Raw genomic sequence first — 15,654 nt, 5'->3', positions numbered from 1 at the left:
GTCTCTCTGTGTCTATAGGATCAACTTTCAACCAGCACGAGCAGCATGTGTCATGGATTCCTTGTCTTCCTGCTCACCCACAGGTCAGCAGTTTACCCAAGGTTCAACACTCATAGTTTATTCCAACATGCGAAACAAAAACAGCCGTAGTAAGAGTAATGTGGTTACGATCATAGAGTCTCACTCTTTCTCATCCGGTTNATCAGCTGTTCCCCTCCGGACCTTTCCTCCGTGATTCGCTTTTATTGCTCACCTGCTCCTGAAAGTAGGTGCGTCACTAAACCTCTGCAGGATGTAGATAGACTCCCAAACAACAATATAACCGTAAAACCCGGATGTGTCATGGATTCCTTGTCTTCCTGCTCACCCACAGGTCAGCAGTTTACCCAAGGTTCAACACTCATAGTTTATTCCAACATGCGAAACAAAAACAGCCGTAGTAAGAGTAATGTGGTTACGATCATAGAGTCTCACTCTTTCTCATCCGGTTTCAGTCCTTTTTCATATTCGCGCCTCTGCTCTGTCAGACAAGAGAACCTTTAGGACTCCGTTCAGAACTTTTCAGAATAAAAGCGCACAGTTGTGGTTTTATTTTCTCGTCAAAACTGCTAAAGAGGAAGCGAATCTGTGTGTAACTGTTGCTGCTCAGAAGGACATCTATTTTTTTTAGATTAAAAAAAATCATATAATGGAAATAATCTGAGGGGCCAGATGTTATTGCCGGGGGCCTGTTTTGTCCTGTGGGCCACCAGTTTCAGACCACTGCCATTTGCCACAGTAAAAGCCCTGAAGGTGTAAACCTTTTCTTACACTTCTGGGAAGAGTGTGGGAGCTGAAATAAAACCACCGGCTCAACATCTCTCTACTTCTATTGGTGACTTTGCAGCAACATCAGTAAAGATAAAACTAATATCCAACCAGGACTTTAATCGTCTTCTCTTCTTCGTCTACAAATTAGAACAGAACTGTTTCCACCTGTTGCCTGTGTTTTTAAGCTAAGATAACCAGTTGCTGCTTGTAGCCTAATATTTACATCACAGACATGATCAGATTATTTCCCACAATGTTCCCGGACCTGTTCCTCATTACTCTCCTGTCTGTCCTCACAGGGAAAACATGGCGTGGATTCTGATCGTGCTCATCTCTATGTGTGAGTGGTTTTACTTCATTTTATAAACTGCTGCTCATCCTTCATTTAAACACACTGTGTACATGACACTAATCCTTAGTGAGCCTTTCTTTCCCGCCTCTCTCTCTCTGCAGGGATGTACCTGGTGAAGATGTCTCCGCGCCTCTATGAGGCAGAGGAGAACGGTGACATCACCATCGGATGGGACTTTCAGACCAAAGCCGACATGACTCGCAGCAACATGGTTTGTTTTCTCCAGTCGGAGCCTCTGGAGCTTTTCTATCAGATGATAAAGGGCGTTGAGGCTCCGGAGTCTCAGCATCAGCGGTTCGCAGGACGGGTTCACTGCGACAGAGACGCTCTCAGAGACGGACGAGTCAGACTTCAGGTGTCCGCAGTCACAGCTGAAGACTCTGGAAACTACAGGTGTGATCTGGCTGCTGCTTACGACAAAACCACGAGGCGGTGGGAGCTGGAGGCCTCTGGTGAGTGGACTCTGTGGACTCTCCAGTTGTTTGGTTAAAAGGGAAAATGAAACGTGCACCACTGCACTTCTGTGGGAAGATAATGTTACTGTGCTGATACTTTCACTATTTCACCCACAGAGGAGTTTGTCTTGAGTGTAAACCAAAAGAACGTCAACACACCTGGCCGGACAACTACTCCAGGTAGGTCAGAAGATGTTTGAAGAAACGTTGAGGTTTGCATTTAAAAATGACCTAGACATTAAGTGTCAAGTGCCAGATTTGATCTTGCAGTACTGAAGCCTGAAGGTGTGAACTAGGGCTGTAATCTCTCTTCATGTCACACGTCTGCGGCTTCACAACGTGCTTCAACACGGACGTGAGTTTGGTGCCGTACATCCAGGTTTTGCGCAGGGAGCCGTGTGATTGGTTCAACTCGAGGGAAACTATGATGACGGGGCAAAATTGCAGAAAAGTTGCGGTTTGACAATTTGCGTGGGGACTGAAAAGTTACGTTTTTAAACTAAAACTAGTTTTAAGTTAATTAACTCAAGATGAATAATCAAGATGTGGACTGGGCTGCGCCACGTCCAGTATTTGTATTTGCCTTGTATGTCGCTGTGAGCTCGGATAAACTCGGATACTGTGACAATTACCAGAAAAACATCACACACGAAGGCACTTGACGACACTGATGTACCATCGTCATGCAGGTGCTAAGCAACCAGCAGGAGCCCCAGAGCAGGGACGAGACAGATGCAAGACATCAAGCAGAGTTGGACCGTACCTGGCAGCCGTAGCTCTTATAGTGCTAGTTGCCTACGCCGTGTATCTGGTGGCTGAAGCGACACCGTGTCTCGCAGCACTGGTTGGTTGACGTCTACAACATGAAGGTATGTTTATTGTTACTTTGCTTGGTGGTGGGAATGAACATTTACCATGAAATCAGGTAAATTAAAGATAAATGCTCACTGATTTTTACCCAAGTCGAGTTTTTCTTAACATTTCAGGTGGAGCGATGTCTTGTGTCATCGAAGGTCAGACGAAGGAGGGAAGCTGCTTCATTTCAGCTCAGGTGCAAGGAGATCATGTGACCTCTGAGACTGATCAAAGTCCAGATGCACCGGCGTGTTGTGGTCCATGTGTGAGGGTTTCACTGCACAGAGAAGGCCAAAGAAAACCGGAACATCTGGACAGAATATCTTCACATCTGGTGCTAACATTCCCCCGGGCTCAAGGATGAACTAGTTAGGTTTTGGTGGTCAAAGGTCAAAGGTCACGGTTTTTAACTCGGCCATAACTCAGGAATTCACCTGCTAATTAACTGTAAGTGGACCGGCTGGCAGACGCATTCATCTGGTCCAGATGTTTAACTCTCAGGTTGTGTGTTTGTTATATTTATTATATACATTTTCTACCTTCCACTGATTTCACGTAAAGCAATATTACACAGGTATGCTGTCATACTTCTTCCTTTATAGACAGTATGAAAGCAGGTGGAAGAAGCTTCACTTCCAGTATTAGTAAAACAGCTTTTCACTGCTGCATCTGTTCCAGCTGAAGCTCGTTTGAACTACGTCTCTTTAAGGTGCTTTAGTCCAGAGGTTCCCGAGGCGTCAGGCCACTGTGTGGTTGTAAAGTGTGTTGGTGTCTACTCCAGTTTACAACAGTGTTTTAATGACATGTAATAAAACACTGACTGGATTTCCTCAGTGAGTCTGAGACACGGAGCAAAGCTGAAGAGCAGCAGCTTAAAGCGAAAATGACACTATCACAAACACAAATGTAGCATATGACTTTAACATTTTTATATGTGTGAATATGTGTTAACATTATATATTTCATTTATTTAGTTTATTAGAGTTTATTAAGTTTATTAAAACAACATAAAAAAACTCATTCATTCATTCATTTCTCATTCATGTCCGACTTCACACTCTGGGAAAGTGTCTCAGACTTTTGGACTCTACTGTTTATAATATCAAATATACGGACAAGCTGTGGGATGGATATATATTTATACACATGTCAATAATTAAATCATATATAAATGAATGTATACATTTGTATTGGCTAGATATATATATATGTCAATAAATGAAATTGTTCCAATTTCTAACAGGTTTCATATATAATTCTTCCATGTAGATATAAAATAAAAATGTACATTTCATATATGGATATTCAATATATGTAGGCTACATACATACATTTGCATACAGGGATTTTAGAAACTATTTACAAACTATGACAGAAGCTGAAGCCCGTGTAGTTCTACAACACACACACACACACACACACACACACACACACACACACACACACACACACACACACACACACACACATTTAAAACAGTCACTGAACAGCAGAGTCCTGGTGCTACAGTCAGACCTCCAGTGAGTTTCTGTGTGAACTTTGCAAACACTGAAGCAGTGAGCGAGAAGAAGAGGAAGTGGTAGAGGTAGAGGTGGTGGTGGTGGGGGTGGGGTGGGGGGGGGTGGGGGCAAAGAAGATCAGTTAATAGATAGACACATCTGTCCTTTGACATTAGGCTCTTGCTGGTGGAACGTGTCTTACTGTAAATCAAACCTGTTCATCAGCTGTTTTCTTGATATTTTCTCCTTCTGTCTCTGTGAAGTGTGTGACAACATTAAAACATCCTTGTTGTAAGGACAGCAGTGTTTAGTTTTCGCTTCAGCTGCTTTCAGAGTTCATGGTTCTGTTAAAGAAATGCCATTTTGAAAAAGGATTGTCAGCTTCAACTTTTATACATTTTCTAAACTCGGTCTCATTTTTTCAAAAATGGTTGATATTGTAGTTGTTATTAATAATAATAATAACAATAACAACAACAACAACAACAACAACAATAATAATAATAATAATAATATTTTCACACCCTTAGCTTTAACATCTGTGAGGCCGTGAGCAACAAGGAGGAAATTTACTTTTGCTTTTATCCTTCCCTCTTTCATTTTGCTCTTCCCTCCATCACGCCTTTCTGTTGCTTCTGTTCTCACTAGGACTTTAATTATGTTTTAATAAATTAATTAATGAGACACAGAGAGAGACAGGGAGATGGGGCCTGAACCGAAACACATGGTGTTTTGTTCACACAAGAAGTTCAGGTCCAGTACAGAGGAACAGTGACATGGTGCTGGTGTCTGTCTGTGTCTGTACAAGTCACAGCAAGTGTAAGTGTAATCTTCTGTTTCTCTTTAGTTTTTAGCTTTTTCTCATTAATGTTTTGATTTTTGATTTTTAAAAAAAGAGGTTCCATTACACACTGTGTTAGAAGTCATTTAGAAATGGAGAGAAATAGAGAAGAGAAACTCTGCAGCACTGTGACAAACTGAGAGCAAAGAAACAATGTCCACAAACAGGATCTGACTGGTGAGGTTCAACGAACGTGCAACAGAAACTGAGCGCACTCAGTGTGTGTTTGAAGTGTGTAACAGTGTCATAATTAGGTTCTCTTGTTAATCAATCTGTGGGATGAAGGATTTGTGCAGTTGAGTGATTAGAGAACAGGTTTTCCTCTGAGCTGCAGTTCTGCTGACAGACTGTGGGGGGCGATGTGGAGTCGTCTAGCAGCTTGAATCCAGTTCTCTGTTCTCTGTCTCAGTTTGTGTTTAAAACATCATCAGACCACATTGAACCTGAATCAGACAATAAGCTTTGAACAGATGTGATCAATGTAGTGAGAGACAGATCATCATGAAACTCTAACACTGCAGTGAGTCCTGTTCAGCAAAGAGCTGAGAGCTGAGAGGAGCAGAGGAGAGTTTAACTCTGGCGCCATCTTGTGGCCGAAACACATCACTGCAGCTCATGAAGTTTTTCTCTCTGAATGTGAGACGTCAAAACAAACGTGACATCACCGTGACTGTAGCTCACATTGTCTCTGACATCATCATAGAGGCTTGGTGTCCGTCCTCTGATCAGCTGTTTGTAATGAACAGGATCATAAAGAGGAAGCAGCATCGTACTGACTGAATGAAGTCGGACTGTAGATTTTCCTTCTTCGGTCTCATGTGTTTGTGACTCTTCAGCTCTGTCTCCTCTCACAGGGAGAAGGTGATCTGCTGCATCCTGCTGCTCCTCACACTGAGCTCCTGTGTCTGTGGTTAGCTTACTCCTTCACTTTATTATCTAGAAACTCATACAACTCCTCAGTTAGTCTGCTCCTCACTTTCCCTCTCTGTCTCCTCAACAGGAACATTTGTACGACAGGTCAGAGAGGGGATATCATCATCACCCCCAGTCAACAGTAGTTGTTCATGATGATCTGTCTGAGTCTGAGAGTACTGTGGGTGAAAGTAAAATAGTAAAACGTGAACGTGAACAGCAGAGTAGAGCAGAAGACAGAGAACCAGTAAAATTGAAGCTGCTGTCAGTCCAACATAAAGGCCGATCCTTCTCCCTCTCTCTGGTTGTGGTCTCACAGTTGGTGTCTCAAGTCGCTGCTGCAGCTGTAGCGGGTGGAGCTGCTGTGATATATAAACGTTGTCGTGGGAACACACAAGGAGGAGGTATGTTTGCGATTTATACTTTATTTTTTAAATTGAATGTTTTTATGTGTTTTTGGAGTTGTATATGCAAATACTTGTTCTAACTGTTCTTACTTTATTTCAACGTCAATCATTCAGGTCGATGACTAGAAACTCCTCCTGTGTATTCTGCAACCAACCGAGAAACATCTTCAGAAGCAGCAGGTTTGTTCGAACTGTAACCTGCTCCAGCTGTAAATGGACAGCATAACTGAATCTGAACACTTCACTCAAGTCTCCACCCGTCCATATCCACACGAGTGGTTAAAACGTAACTCACCACATGTTGGTGCATGCAAGGCTGTGTTGTGTTGTTAAACTCAGCACGCAAAGTTATTACATTATTACTTCAAGAGTAACAGACAATTTACTATTTTGTATTGACCTTTACCTGCAGTGTTTCAGTGTGTTGGTTAGAAACCCTCAGCTGGCTGCAGGTGGTGCTGATGTTTATCTGCCTGAATCTGAATGTATCTGATGGAGCATGAAGCTCTGGTATGTTCATGTGTTTCCCTGTGTGATATTTTCTATAAATAAACATTTGCTTCAGTGCAACATGTAGCTGAAAGATTTCTAAGTAACCCATTTTTCAACTGGGTGCCTGACACAGAACTTGTTGACCTGGGCAACATCCAAGCCTTTTGCGGACTTGCTAGTAGCTTAAGGATTCATATATCCACACATATGTCCACATTGGATCCCTGACCGGGAATCGAACCCCCGATCTCCTGTGCCAAAGTCAGTAGTGTCGACCACTGAGCTGAACTGACTCTTGTTACCTGAAGTATTGAGTATTTCTGATCTATATATAATCTTGGTCCTGATTGATGACTTTGCATTTACAACGTGTGTGTTGTTTGAAGTGTGTAACAGTGTCATAATTAGGTTCTGTGAGTATTTTTATTTGACAAACAGTTTTGAACAGACATGATGAACCAGGTGAGAGATGATGATGGTAGAAGCTGATAAATGCTCAGCTCAGAGTGACATCAAGCAGCAGCAGCAACAGGTGCACATGATGTAAATATTCTATATGATGGTTATAGGTCTCTTCTTCTTCGTCACAGCTGACGGGAAATATTGACTTTAAACATGAAGATCTCACGGATCAGCCTGTGAATGATGTGACTGACGTGACAACAACATGAGCCTGTTTGTGTTTATAGATTTGATATTTTCTGATGTGACCACACAACTTATTTTATATGTGATTTGTGTAAAGCTTTTACTGAGTAAAATGTCAAGGAGGTTCACTTTTATTTTGACAGTGCAGTATCAAAAGTTGCCCACTAGATGTCACATATTTTTCAGTTTCAAACACTTGAACAGAACTGAGTTTTTTCTCAGTTTTCTGTTGAGATTACCTTCACTGCACCTTATCTGCGTCTGTGTGTGTCCAAATACCATTGAAATTTAACAGTTAAAGAGTAAAAACAGAGGAGCAGCTCTCTGCCAGGAGACTGAAGATGTCAATGCAGGATGTGGTCAGACTGAGATCAGACTGAGATCAGACAGAGAGGCATAAACCCTTGTTACAAAGATGAAGCCACATGTGAGAGTCCTGTGGTGCAGAATCCAGAAGTGATGAGATGAGATGAGCAACGTACACAGAGAGAAAGGTTCAGGTCAGGATGCTGTCGACCTCAGTGGGAGGGGTCACTGATGGTTCCATGAGTATCTTCAGGAATAATAGTGTTGATGAGACACTATCAATGAAGCTGCTCTGGTGACGTGGGGGTTGGGCTTCAGTCGTCTCATGGAGACTTTCATCATGTGGAACAGTGCGACATCTACTGGTCAGAATGTGAAATACAACATGTCAATATGCTTTGTGGGGTCAAGAAAATGATTTAGGAAAACACTTCATTTTCCCTTCATTCATTTTTAGGTACCACTGTACAATCAGACTCCCTTTATGAAGGATCCATGAACGGTTTATAACTCATTTATTAATTAGCTTGTTAACACTTTTTGAACCCTTTATAAGATGTTATAACACATTAGATAATAAGAGCAACAGTGACCTCTAATAATGAGCTCACATTTATCTGGACTGTTAAGCCTCATATCTCTTTGTTTTTCTCCATCATCCAGCATTTGAAGTGAAGAGCGTCAGTGATTTTTAAAGAAGCTTTTCCTTTATTCAAATAGCTACAGTGAGAGAAACAGGAAAGTCCTTTAAAACTAATACAGACGTCTGTTTATTTAGTTTCTATTTATTATTTCCTTGTTTGGAGCTTCGCAAAGACAGTACAGATAAACTTTGGTAAATAATATAACGTGTACAGCATCCAGCTTAATGTCAGTTTGACTCTTTAAAAATAAAACTCATTTTCAACATGGTTCAGTTCAGTTCATTGTTAAATAAACAATGTAGGCGTCACCTTGATTTAAGCATCATGTTATAGTAGCTATGAGATTGTAAAACAATAACATTAAGCAATAATATTGGTCAGCATATAATTGGTCAGTTTTTCAGTGTAATTTCTTCTTCTTCCTCTGAGCAGGAAACGCGACTCCTCATTCTGCTTCGAGACGACCGGCGGCTCTTCTTTTAGCCTCAGCTCGAGCTGTGGAAAACCAGCACAAGGAGCTGCATCATTCAAGATGGTAACCCTTTTTTATTTTTTTAATTGGAATTTAATTCATAATAAGCAACAATTTCAGTAGAAAATGAAAAGCTTCTCCACCTTCTCCACAGAAAAGAGAATCAGTATCGAGATCAATAACTTGTACTGATATTAAGATTTTCAGAGATGTTCTTACCTCGAGCCACCTTTCGGTGTACGTAAATACTCACTATCGTTACGATAGTGTAGAGAATTAACAGCAGGGTGGCACACACTAGAAACCCAGTGCGAAAGTGGGTGGTCAGTGGAGGAGGATGAGTGGTCAGGATGCTTGTTCGCTGAGGTTTCTCTGTGAGGAAGAAAACAACCATATTCAGACAGTTTTGGTTCATATATAACAGGAAAATGTCCCTTTATCCATTAATTCCATATTGCAACAGGATGATGTAATAAAGTTATTCAAATAAATAGATTTATCTCCTCTGCCCCCTGATTTATTCTTTATTCCATTGTGCTTGTGATGGACAGATCTGTAAGTTCTATAATGGTAGGCTTAAACATTATTTCATTGCTTCTGTTTGTATTTTCTATATATTTTTCAAAGCCTTATCCACACTGCTAGGAATAAAACTTAAAGCTCCTCCAGTGTAAAGGTCTGTGTCCATGTGTAGTGTGATTATAGATCAGCTCTAGCTTCTATATTAATACTGTGAAAGTATCAAAGCCTCAGTCCACAGAGAAATGCACACAGCCTGTATTCAGAAACTGAGCCTTAAAACCAGCCGTCAGGACTTCTGGAACTTTGTGATGTCACAACAAAGCAGTCACCAAGCCCCGCCCACCTGGACCCACCATCCAAACCTTGCAGGATTTGGTTTCTCTGAGTGTTTTTACCTGAAATCTGCTTTATTTTTATTGGATCACTCAGAAAACAGTCAGCCAATCAGAAGAGAGGCTCAGAGCCTCCTCTCTTCTGATTGGCTCACCGACCTGTTGTTACTAGAGCTCCAGAGAGAAGCCTGAGAGAGGAGATGTAAAACTACACTGAGATGGTTTTTATATCTTCTGATGGATCAACACTTCAAATAAAACACAGAAGAAGAAAATATGGATCTTTAAGTGTAATAGTAAAAACTTTCTCTGTCCTAAAATTAGTCAAATTTAAATCTATGAAGACCAAATACTATTTGAGGATATACAGCTAAAAAAATAACAAAAATATACAATGTACAAAGCAGAGCATCGTCGTCACCTGTCACTGCCAGCCAGCTCTGCAGTGACTGTTTCCTTGAGGGATGTTCACACTTGTAGAAACCCTCATCAGACTTAGACACTGCTCGAAGGATCATCTCTCTCTCGGTGCCGATGAACACGCCGTTTTTGTAGAAGTGAGCGTCGAAATCCGATGTGGGTTCACGATGGCTTTTTTTCTTGTAGGAGCAGCGAAGTGTCACTTTCTCTCCCTCCACCACAGGAAGTGCAGGGCTCTCCAGGATCACACCATCTGAAATATAGAAATAATTCTAATTGTACAAATGGTTTTAACAGCATAATATTAACACAAATAAGCTCCAAGCACATTTGGTATTACCGTTCACTGTGATGTTGATGGTGTTGCTGCACTCTCCCCGTTGAGACTCACACCAGTACACTCCGGTGTCTGATATGTCGGGATCCTCAATGGTGCAGGAGGAGTCACCTGGGATCGCCCAGCCGTACTGGCATGGCTGGGACTTCTTGAAGGTGGTGTTTCTCCTCACGGTCCAGCCGCTGGAGTTGGCCGGCGTCGCGCACCTCAAAAAGATTTCTTCATACCAAAAGAATTGAGATCTGTCGGGGGTGATGCTCAGTGTTGCTGCACAGGGGGAGATCATTGTCAATGGAGTTCATTTTTTTCTGTGTCCATAGCTGCTTCATACATGTTCTATGCTGCAGTTGCTATGGTTAAACCTGCAATGACTTGGTCATGTCATGACCTTTTTAGTTGTTATTACAAACTTCTTAGCAACATCAGCTTTTTCTCTTATTACAGCTGCTTGTAGAATAATGATAATGATAATGATAATAATAGATCTATTTAAGTGACTGAGAGTCATGTGAAAGGAGTCGCTTGTAGTGAAGAACCCACCAACTGTGCAGCTCTACACGCCGCATTAACGAAACTCTAAATGTGTTTAGTATCGATGCTCTTAAAATAGAGCTCTAATAAAAACACTTGCCAGAGCGTGGCGACCTGCCAGTAGGCTATAGATAATAAGACAACCTTTATTTACTGTGATTGTTCATTTGCAAAGCCAAGGTAAATGCTTAACATAGCTGTTGTCATTAACCTGAGTTCATGTTTATTTTGTCAGACGATGTCGTCATTATAAAACTGTGGCTGCACACACCCCCTTGGATGCTAAAGGTTTTTCACAACCATGGGTCAGTTGCACCAAACACCTCAGGTTTTTACTTGTGGTGTAACATCTCGTTATGTGAGTGACTCAAAGCATTTACACCAATGAAAGAGACTTTACAGCTGTATAATTCTCTCCTGTTTGTTTGCTGGCATTAGCACTTGTGACAGACTTTTGGGAAGCCATTAACTTTAAGGAAGTTTACTGTTGTCTCACTGTCATCTTGTTTTGACAGGAAATTCACCACAGTTTCAATAAGAGCATTTGAAACTCGGTGACTGACAAAGCCCACTGTTGATCCGTGGACATGAAACACCACAGCTGCAGCTGAGTGGAAAGGTACTGTGGCTTTGGTTTGTCCTACTCTCATCGCTAAGGTGTTTTGTGCAACAGTTTAACTGACTTTCCTTAAGTGAACAACTTAAGGAAAGTCAGAAATAAGGTTTCCTTGACAAAATATGCAAAGTCTTCTCCTTAAGGTTGTTCTCTTAATTATTTCAGCTTTTCTCCTTATCTTGCTCTTATGCTTAAGGAATCACTTAAAGTCAGTTAAACCTTTGCACAAAACACCTTAACAACCATAGTAAGGAAAAAACTAAAGGCACTTTTGACTTTATCTTTACTCCAATGTTGCTCTTCGGGTTTATGCCACATGATCTTTCCGGTCAGGAAACCTGTTAAAAGATTATATGCAACACCCTTAATTAACTCCCTCAGCTAAGGAGAAATTAAACCTTAAGTGTCAGACTTAAGTAGAAAACTTAAGGTGTTGTGCGCAGGATACCCCAGGATGATTATTATCAAATTATGATATCAAGAAAAGATGGAGAAAAAAGAAACAGCAAAATATAAAACAAAAATAGAATTACTCACAGAGCAGTAGACAGATAGATGCGATCTCCATTCTGTGTCGACTTCCTCTCATCTTCACCCCCTCATCTACCACATCCTGACCAAACACAGGAAATCATGTTGTTGAACTAATCAAACAATGTGTGAAAAAAAGTCTCTAATCTGCAATTCGTAGCTCCTTAAATGTCTTGTTTCGGACAACCAACAGTCAAAAGCAGAAACATCTTAATACCTGGGAGGTGTTATTTTGGTATCTTTGCTGAAAGAATTATTAATCTATTATCAAAATAGCTGCTGTTTATTTTTCTGATGATCAACCAATTAGTTAATTGAGTGACTGTCGCGGCTCTACAGACAGTAAATGCCACCTAAAGTCTCTGTAGGACTTGTTTCCCAGTTTGTTGATGAACGTTTTACTGGCTGAATCGAAGTAACACGAGAATCAAACCTCGGCATAAATCAAAAGGAAACAGTCTCAGCCGCAGGAGAGGTGATGGTTACATTTCAGAGAAACGGGAAATGAAGCCGCCATAAACAACCTCAACAGAGACAGTGATAAAAGACTCATGTGAGAAGCTTTCTTTAAGGCAGCGGTTCCCAACCTTTTCCAAGTCAAATTCTCAAATTCTGTTGGTTGCTCACATCTGACCCCAAACAATACAAAAGGCCAAATAACGTCACTTGTCGATTCACCAGAGCTCTTCTTCTTGTTGCTGTTCATTTTGATTCTCCAGTTATTTCCATTTGCTGTGATAGACAGTCTTTTTCTTGTATAATTAAATCTTTCCACCAAAATTGTTCTGTTTTACAAATGATTTACAATACCCTCGTGGCCCACCAGTTGGAAACCACTGCTTTAGGGTATATCTGATCCATCGATTATTTCCAGTGAACACTGTGCAGTGAACTGCCTTCAAATTAGTTCCACAGCTCGTAAAGCCAAGAATAAAATGTGTTACAATATCCATTAATACTTAACTGTGCATTTGGCTTGAGTTAGTCTGAGGTGGCTGCTTCTTTATGTGTGCTGTATTGAAAGTTTGCACTTCCTCTAGTGCCCCCCAGTGGCTAAACGTGATACTCACACCCTGCAAATTCAAAATCGTGTTAATGATGGAACAACACAAATAATCAAGGGCGTAGGTTTGGTCTCAACATAGAAGGGGACACAACAACTCTTTACATATTTACATAAAAACCATTCACAGTAACAGATCAAAGAGTTAGGGGAGAGAAGAGAAAACTCAAACAATAGTTTTTCATCCAACATCAACATGTTTATATTCAGTAGTTCTACCAGTGTTGCAGTTCACCTTTCCCCTGTTATTTCACATTTAAAACCAGCTCCACCTTCACCAGCTACATCAGTAAAATGCTGCTAATCCAGTGATGCATTGGTATTAAAAATCAAATAGTATAAGGCTGGTGACGTTAGGTAGCTGTCGCAGAGCTGTGGGAGGTGAAAACGCTTCTCACACAGCTGTTAGTAGACATACTCAGGCCTGACTGTACACACCCTATACACACCCTGTAGTTGTCAACCAGATTTGTGGGACAGATAAAGGGTTGGAAACAATAGGTTACTGACTCACCATAAAAGGCTGTATATGTAAGTGAGGGAAAGGTTGTGACGAGCCGTCAAAGTATTTCGAAAGATCTTTATATTAATTCAGAAACACACTGGGAGCCAGAGTAAAGAAGCAGAATCAGGAGTAGTGTGGTCATAGCTCTTGGTTTAAAGCTGGAAGCTGAGGTCCGGGGAATAGACTTTTAGATCTGTTGCAATAATAAGGGGCGTGAAGAGGCATGTGAGGGGTGTTTAAGATGCAAACGAAAGAGAAAGTGTTTTCGGGTTCCCCGGCAGCTTGTCTCTTAGTTGCAGTTGATCTTTACCCAGCGAGCACAATGAAGTTATACCTGATCGTTCTGCTGTCCTTAATCACCATCGCAGGTAAGCTATTTCCTCGTTCTGTTGAAACACTAAACAAAATTAAAATAAAACGTTAATTAGAGACGATATATTGATCAGTTAAGTATCAGCTGAGGTAAATATTTGCCTTGGCTGCTCATAAATCAAGTAAACGTAATCGTCTACCCGCTCAGCTGGTTTGATAAGCTGCTGTTTATCTGGCTCAACCACATTTTCCCCTGGTTTGGGTTTGAACATCAGAGATGTGATTTTCAGTTTGGGTATTTATCATTATTTTTTTGCCACAGATGTCCCCTTAACGTCTACCGTGAAAGCATTCGGTAGATAACTACAGCACACGTCATCAGGGGCCATACTTTTGGGCGTTTTGGGGAAGCAGCAGTTTCTATGTAGTGTCTCTGTGGTAATATGAGGGACCTTTGCCCTTTGGGGCCCCAAACATTTGCCTGGTTCCTGTACTGACAAGCAGCATTTTATTGTGGCTACTTGTCAAACAGTTGAGTAGAGTTTGTCAGTAAATCAGGTTCCTGTAATCATGAATTCTTTGTGAAATAAGTGGAATAAAAAGTAAATGTAGTATAGTAGAAGTATAAAGTGGCTTTATACATTAGGTTAAAATGACTTCTGCATTAACACTAGAGGACCTTCATTGTAAAAGTTACAGAACGGTTGTGGTCGTGTCTTTAAAGAACAGAAATGTCAATGCTGACTGTAGTGTGCACATTTACATGGAGGTGTATGTGCGCACAGTGTTATGAAGCAGATTTGATCCCGTGCGTTATATTTGTAATTTATTAAGGGTATTTTAGCACTTATATTATTTAACACAATATACACAATTACCATTTCACACACTTTTCCAACAGTTCCAGTGGGGGAATGCGACAAAGAAAAGGAGGTCGATGATCACAGTAAGTAAATATCTTGAGTTTCATTCATTTATTTGTATCTCCTCTAACTGTCACCAGCACAACAGACACTTTTCATTTATCATTATTTTATCACATATTTTGATATGTGCACAGACGGAAAACAGAAAGAGGAAGTACAGAACGTGCTGTCTCTACCGCAGCTATGATGTAGTCAACATGCAGATAGGACTGTTGAATCTCTGTGTTAACGGGGTTGTTGAGTTTGTTCAGGACCGGGCACCTCTCAGGTTTCTCTTTAGTAACAACAGGCTGGTGAGCCAATTCTTATAATATCCCTTCATCCATGATCTCAGGCCTAGCGTCTCTTCACTGATTTTCTGTACATTTTTGGTTCATTTGATTTGAAACTTGGCTATAGATTTACACAGCTAAGTCTGTATATTGTGTCCTAATAAAATACTAGTAAGTGTAATTCCTCCATTAGGACAAGTCCTCGTAGTTTTGAACAATACTGATTAAGAATGGTTTTTCAACATTAATACTAAATGCAATGTTTATTTCCTCAGAACAATCAAACGTGATTTGCTCAGGACAAATTACTGCAGCAGTACATGATGATGTCGTTCTTCAGTGCTTCCTGAAACCCAAGTACAACGCAACGCCTCTAAGAGTGGAGTGGATTTTAAATAAAAGCATGGTGCACGTCTATCGAAGTTACGCAGATGATGCAAGTCTTCAAGATGCGAACTTCAAAAACAGAGCGTCTCTCTTCCATGATGAAATGAGTAACGGAAACATTTCCCTAAAACTGAAGAATGTAACAGAAAGGGATTCAGGAAATTACACCTGCCATGTGAGAGAAAACAACAGTGACGTGATCATGGC

At 40.8% G+C, this 15,654-nt stretch overlaps 2 protein-coding genes and 1 long non-coding RNA gene across 5 annotated transcripts in view; 2 read left to right on the top strand and 1 right to left on the bottom strand.

Annotated features, from left to right (window-relative positions):
- Positions 1–3,405, top strand: part of LOC111239720 — a 5,721-nt gene extending 2,316 nt beyond the window's left edge. The window contains exons 1-5 of one of the 3 annotated variants that reach the window (XM_022769625.1): positions 1,113–1,150; positions 1,264–1,614; positions 1,735–1,797; positions 2,253–2,486; positions 2,604–3,405. In XM_022769625.1, the coding sequence (XP_022625346.1) occupies positions 1,117–1,150; positions 1,264–1,614; positions 1,735–1,797; positions 2,253–2,470 (666 nt within the window). In that variant the 5' untranslated portion in view covers positions 1,113–1,116 and the 3' untranslated portion in view covers positions 2,471–2,486; positions 2,604–3,405. Of the gene's footprint in view, positions 1–1,112; positions 1,151–1,263; positions 1,615–1,734; positions 1,798–2,252; positions 2,487–2,603 lie in introns of those variants that run through there. The other 2 variants (XM_022769626.1, XM_022769624.1) reach the window with 2 other exon arrangements.
- Positions 3,406–8,241: 4,836 nt separating this feature from the next.
- Positions 8,242–12,030, bottom strand: LOC111239725 (sialoadhesin-like). The gene is made up of 5 exons (XM_022769630.1): positions 11,989–12,030; positions 10,308–10,571; positions 9,969–10,220; positions 8,913–9,065; positions 8,242–8,716 (listed from the first exon to the last, which is right to left on the bottom strand). The coding sequence occupies exons 1-5, from the start codon at positions 12,017–12,019 to the stop codon at positions 8,667–8,669; spliced, it is 750 nt and encodes a 249-aa protein (XP_022625351.1). The 5' UTR covers positions 12,020–12,030; the 3' UTR covers positions 8,242–8,666.
- A 1,824-nt stretch (positions 12,031–13,854) lies between these two features.
- LOC111239737 lies at positions 13,855–15,398 on the top strand. The gene is made up of 3 exons (XR_002665886.1): positions 13,855–13,918; positions 14,764–14,808; positions 15,336–15,398. It is a non-coding gene; the product is annotated as an uncharacterized LOC111239737 (long non-coding RNA).
- Positions 15,399–15,654: the final 256 nt, after the last annotated feature.

The sequence above is a fragment of the Seriola dumerili genome, unplaced genomic scaffold (genome assembly GCF_002260705.1).
Source record: "Seriola dumerili isolate Sdu_G_001 unplaced genomic scaffold, Sdu_1.0 BDQW01004229.1, whole genome shotgun sequence".
In the NCBI taxonomy this organism is placed as follows: Eukaryota; Metazoa; Chordata; class Actinopteri; order Carangiformes; family Carangidae; genus Seriola; species Seriola dumerili.
Note: the sequence above shows the minus strand (reverse complement) of the source record. Positions and strands in the feature narration are given on the sequence as shown.